The 6000-nt window shown below is 36.2% G+C and overlaps 1 protein-coding gene across 1 annotated transcript in view; it reads left to right on the top strand.

Moving 5' to 3' along the window:
* Positions 1 to 3499, top strand: part of LOC140943568 (uncharacterized) — an 8449-nt gene extending 4950 nt beyond the window's left edge. Inside the window, exons 4-9 of the mRNA XM_073392670.1 lie at positions 1 to 108; positions 616 to 659; positions 1449 to 1509; positions 2076 to 2183; positions 2723 to 2771; positions 3118 to 3499. The exon at positions 1 to 108 is cut by the window's left edge and continues 18 nt beyond it. Of these exons, the coding sequence (XP_073248771.1) occupies positions 1 to 108; positions 616 to 659; positions 1449 to 1509; positions 2076 to 2183; positions 2723 to 2771; positions 3118 to 3157 (410 nt within the window). The 3' untranslated portion in view covers positions 3158 to 3499. The remainder of the gene's footprint in view (positions 109 to 615; positions 660 to 1448; positions 1510 to 2075; positions 2184 to 2722; positions 2772 to 3117) is intronic.
* Positions 3500 to 6000: the final 2501 nt, after the last annotated feature.

The following is a 6000-nucleotide window of genomic DNA, read 5'->3' as shown; positions in this document are numbered from 1 at the left end:
CCAGGGAAAAAGTCCTTTTTTCTCGACATGGCCAGACTCTTGAAGCACACAAGTATGCATTCACCTTGTATGTGGAAGAGAAGCAGGCAGGCCACAGACCTCAGCTAGGTGTGTAGCAACCATAGCTTTACTTCCATCTAGTGGTATTCGGCCATCAATAAAATTGTATAATAAACCCTTCCACAGTTTTATTTAACTTCTGACTTGAACTAGTTAATGAAAATCCATCAGCAGGGCCAATAAGAACGACTCAAAATTAATAGAGATGCCAAGTTTGAACGCGATGTGTATATAAACTACATTGTTTAATGAAAGTCACCAAATTTTGCAGAGTTGTATGGTGGCGGGCAAGTGCATGCCACCCTTCATAGAGACATCACTCTTAAAATTTGGCAACTTTGTGAAGCAATATTCTCACTCACTTTACCATATATTTACCTTTAAACTTGTTAAGTTTCCTAATTTTAAGGCACTCTTTTAACAGTGTCAATGGATATTTGCCAACTGGTCTTTATCAAACCTTGAAAAAATTGTGAACGAGTCTATTTGTTGTAAATTTATCATCTCTGTCCATAACTATGTTTATGTGTGGTTTGTAATGTTGACAACTTTTAGGGAGAACTTCAGAGAAGGATGAACAGTCAGATGAAGCAAAAGAGGTACAATTTTTTGTTATTTTTCATTAACTAGAACTTTCCTCTTCATCCTCATCTTCTTTGGATTCTTGAACTGTATTTATCAGGCTTTTACTACTGACTTCTATTTACTTTCCTTCAGTCTTACCACTCTCTATCAGTTATTAAAGTTACACTTAGTGGTGCGATGCCAAAATCATGGTTTAATGAATTTATGATTATAGAAACAGTTAAGCTTTTGATTGTCAGAATCACCTTCGAAACTAAGTGGAAAAATCCAAGATGAGCACAGCTCTCTTATACAATGTTCTTAAATGAGACGAAACAGAAAATTGAGCAGGAGTTGCAAGAAATTGGAGTTGAGGAGAGCAAGAAGCAGAATTTTTTGTTAGCTGCCGCCTCTTCCTACATCTTCAGGGTTACAAAGGGTTGTGGACTAGAAACTTGTGGTGAACTGACAGGTCATCAAAATTTAAGCTCTTCAAATTTTCATACTAGATGCTATTTCAGACTTCAGCTACCCCAAGTTTACCCAAGGCAGTCTAGTGTTTTCAGTGTAGCTATTTAGCAAGAGTTAAATCGTTTTATGCAAGTTCCTAAGGATTGACCTGACTTTCCCATCCCTGAGTTAGAATAATCAATTTTGGTCTTAACCATTCGTCTGTAATATTCAAAGATTTAACTGTGGTATGTAAAGATTGATTTAAGACATCAACTTTAGTGGTCTAGTAGGAATTACCCTGCATACTGCAATTTCCCTTCGGTGTTTAAGCACAGTAATTAACCAGTGTGTCCAAATTTAATGTGCTGCAGCCTGTCAATGTTGCTGACGAGAGAATGGATATGCCCCCTACGAGTTCATCAACAGTGAAAGGTTGGTTGACTCTGCAAGTTAACCGATATAATATCATAATTATTGTTGTATTATATTCCTGACAGTCTGAATCAAGCCCACATTGTTTCTTGCTAGGTTTTTCCTTTTTTGGCTAGGCTGGTTCATTCAAACCAAAAAAATATTGTAATTGTAGGTGATGAAACAAAATACTTTCCAACAGTTACAAATGACTTTTGGAACATTCAATCAGAAAAGAGAACTTGGTGTTTTCTACTTCTGCAACTGTAGAGGGCACAAAGATGTTTCATTGACAAAAATCAAGAACAGTGCATTAGATCACATTCACCTTATCTGGAAAGGGTCAAGTTTCAATGGCAATCAAATTCACAACTGTTTTAAAGTGGAAAGTATGTGGGAGGTGTGATAATTTTTGACATGCATAGAGAATTTTATTTTTTGGAAGGTGAAAAGTGGTTTTCAATTTTGTTGATATTACCATAGTTAGTATGATATTACGGTACGTTTGTCCAGCTGGAATTAAGCTTTCTTGTTGCAAAACAACCAGGGATTGTTTCTGTGTAAATTTGTATATGATTGAATACTAGTGACTGAGTATGGACAGAAGAATCGACATGATGTTGAAGAGAAAGATTTGAAAGAGTTTCTTAGGTTACAGAAGTTAGCAAGTGAAGATGATGAAGAACAAACAGATGGTAATTATTTGCTGATTGTTTAACTGTCTAATACGATCATGCCATAAGTCAAGAGAATCCAAATAGCAGGTCAAGCAACGTTTCAAAAAAAAATCTTACCAAAAAGGAATCATATGAATCATGGTATTTTAAAATAGTCACAACATTTATAGGATCTCATTAGGCTCGATTACCAGCCGTTGTTCTGGAAATGAGCTCGTGCCCCTCCCCCGAACAGACCGAGCCTGGGATCTCACCTGCTTGACAGTTAGAATATCAAGGATCTGACCTTACATTTGACCTGGACGTAAATGGATACATGCCCATGAAAATTTCCATCATTGCGGGAGGAAGGTACAATGTATGAGTCTTAACCTTTCCGTTTCGAAAATTTTGAAAATGTTTCTTTTTTTCTCTCTCTTTTCACAAAATCAATTATAACGGTAATTCAATCAATATTCTAAGATCTTTATTTCTTTAATTAGCACCAGCCGTAACCATTAAAGCAGGTAGTGCTATAGCTGAAAAACTTCTATGTACCAGCAATTTTTTTTCTGCAGATTCTGAGCCACAAGAGGAATCTCCCTCAGGACTTCAGAGAGTATTCAAGTAAGAAAACTTCAAATTTAATTTATATCAAGTTAGTAAAACTTTGATAATATAATACAGTAGAACAATACAAAAACTTTAATTAAAAGAGGGAGATGTGATCACCTTTTCACAGTTTTCGAACTTGAGGCCCTTTATAACAAAATAAATTAGAGGGAGAATATACAAAAATATGATGAGATGCTTTTGTTATGTCATTTCAGAGGCAACATTTAGTATAAATTCCAAATTAGTGATCGTTCGACACAAAACGGTAGTCGAATTTTTTTTTTTTTTTCGTTTTACAGAGTTATCTGGTTATTAGTTGCGAATTAGATTCATTTCATATTTTGTTTATTTTTTCCAGTGCTTTGGTATCCCCAGTTCGCACATTCCTTGGACAGTGAACCAGAGTAAAGTTCCTGATAGTTTTGAGAATGTGATGATACTAATTTTTTTTAAAAATTGTGTTCTATTTGGCAAGAATTGAGTTACCTTAAGTAAATATTCTGATAACTATTCTTCTTACAAAAAATTCTTACAAAAGGTCTCCAAAATAATGACATTGATATTTGATAGAATTTTATTATTTAGAAAAAAATGTACATAAGACAAGAAAAGTTATATTTTATTTTAAAATCGCTTCTTTTTATTGTGAATCTAATTTTAAATACATGTGTATTATACATGTACATTAAAATGAATTATCGAACTAACCAAGTCAATTTTAAACTATTTCATGCAATACAGATTTCGCTGTCTTTTTGTTTGTGTTGTTGTTAACGGTTCTACTAGAATGATTTTTGCGTCTTGCGATACATACTACACACTCGGGAAATATACTGAAAAAAAATCCGAGATGAGCACAGCTCTAAATTATACGGCCTAAATCAGATGAAACAGAAAATTGAGCATGTAGGAGTTGCCAGAAATTGGGGTTTAGGAGAGCAGGAAGCAGGATTTCTTGCTAGCTGCTGCCTCCTCCAACATCTCCAGGGTTACAAAGAGTTGAGGACTAGAAACTTGTGGTGAACTGACAGTATTCAGGTCATCAAAATTCAAGCTCATCAAATTTTCATGCTCGGTGCTATTTCAGACTTCCGCTACCCCAAGTTTACCCAAGGCAGTCTAGTGCCCTTGTAGCTATTTAGCAAGAGTGAAATCGTTTTATGCAAGTTCCTGAGGATTGACTTGACTTTGCCATCCCTGAGTTAGAATCATCAATTTTGTTGTTTGAGTGCTTTTAACGGTTCCACTAGAGTGACTTTTGCGTCTTGCGATACATACAACACACACGGGGATTTTACAAAGTTAGAAAGATATCTTTCTGTCACAGTTTTCTTAAAATACTTTACAATTGCAAGTACCGTAAGAATTAAACTTCACGCCTCAATCTAAGAGAAGGACATGGGAATTTATATTTTACTTTGTATAAAATTTTTAAAAAAAGTCATACTGGTGGACCAGTCTCGGTCTTTCATTCCTTTATGACAAATTGACTTGCATATTATCTTTTTGAAACCTCCAAAATAGAGCAGACACTTTTGGCAACAAATTGGTTACAACCTGGACATTTCAAATAGATTTAAAATAATTAAACTGAGATGTGCATGATGTGGGCGGAGATAGAGGAACGACTTCATGTTGGCAGTTAGAGCAGTTTGGTTTGAAAGGTGGAAAACAACATTTGTTGTTGGGTACACTGTAATATGGCGTAATGAGGGCCGTTAACAAAACCAGGATCGGATTGCTTGGATCGGATCGGATCGGATTACGGATCGGACTAGTGTCTTCGCTTTTGGTGCAGAAGAATTATTTTGACAAAAGCTGCTTTAACAATGACACAGGTGGCTCGGAATAAGAAAGCCGAGTTCTCACAACGTGAGTCTAACCGGTTCGACTCGGATTTTTTCTTCCTAGCCGCCTGTGTCACTAATACCAAAAAAATAGTTTCTCATGTATCACCAGGCTTAAAATTCACCATCAGCTTTAAAATCATCGCAAAGAATTATTTTCAACTGAACTGCACTGGGAAATTTTCTGTTGCATAACTTCATACGATTACAATTCCAAAAAGAGGCTTGGTCACGTGACGTCTCCCGAATCGAAGATGGCGGACAGAGATGTACGTATCTCTCATTGCAATGATTTTGTTTTTCTTTTCATCTCCACTCTCTTCTGAATTGGTCTTCTTTCTCACTGAGCTTGGATTGAATGCTTCTTTTCAGAGGAGACGATTAAGAAAATCGCGGTAATAAGCAAGGTACGATAGCGACGACTTGTTGTCAATAAGCGAATGACATCTTAAATGTCACCTCCGTTCAAGTAGGCTCAGAAAATAACGAGATCACTTTACAATAAAAAAAAAGAAAAGAAACACTAAATTAGTTACAGAAGATTGTATACATACTCTTCTCTCCGCCATCTTCATTCCGGGGGATGTCACGTGACCATTTTGGCGGGAATTTAAGGCGAATTGTCAGTCCGATCCGATCCGATCCGATCCGGAGTCCGATCCGATCCACAATCCGATCCGATCCGAGCAATCCGATCCGGGTTTTGTTAACGGCCCGTAATGAGGCATTACTATGCTGAAACGTGAAGGGGATTCGTTTGGGCGAATGCAAAATCCTATGGCACACAGCCGGCAATGACTTTACGCCAAATCAGATCTATTTTCTTAGTTTATATTTAACTTCCAATTATTTAAATGAGAAGTTAATTGTCGCAATTCGGCGCGCCAAATTGATTAAAACATTATTTATTCCAATTTTTCTTGTGACACTTCTGTAAACAGCTTAGACACATTTAAGCCGCAAAATCGTCTTTCCATCAATTATACATGGAGAATAAAAGAGGCGATTATACAGCTAAATACACAGACAGCAACTTTTTAAAGATCTGATGGTTCCATTGGGTAATTAGTTCTGTACAGTCTTTTTCGCATGGAGAACAGGCAATATTATTTAAAGTCTTCTTACTCGAATGTCTTTTTTTGACGGCGATCTGAGTTTACAAGTTGATTCAGACCAAAGGTTATGTTTATATTAGTTCTTTCGTATTGAGCCTGTCAAATCAATATCTCTGCATGTATTCTAGAATACTCCTGTTACAAGATCTATTTTGTCACTGAAGCAGCTCTTGGAAGTCAGATTTGAAGACCTTGTGTTGTTTATATCGAAAGTGCATAATCTTGCGCTGGCTGTTGGCTGTTGTTGAGAGATTTATTTTTGTCTTAAGGAATTTCTTT

The sequence above is a fragment of the Porites lutea genome, chromosome 7, assembly GCF_958299795.1.
Source record: "Porites lutea chromosome 7, jaPorLute2.1, whole genome shotgun sequence".
Classification (NCBI taxonomy): domain Eukaryota; kingdom Metazoa; phylum Cnidaria; class Anthozoa; order Scleractinia; family Poritidae; genus Porites; species Porites lutea.
Note: the sequence above shows the minus strand (reverse complement) of the source record. Positions and strands in the feature narration are given on the sequence as shown.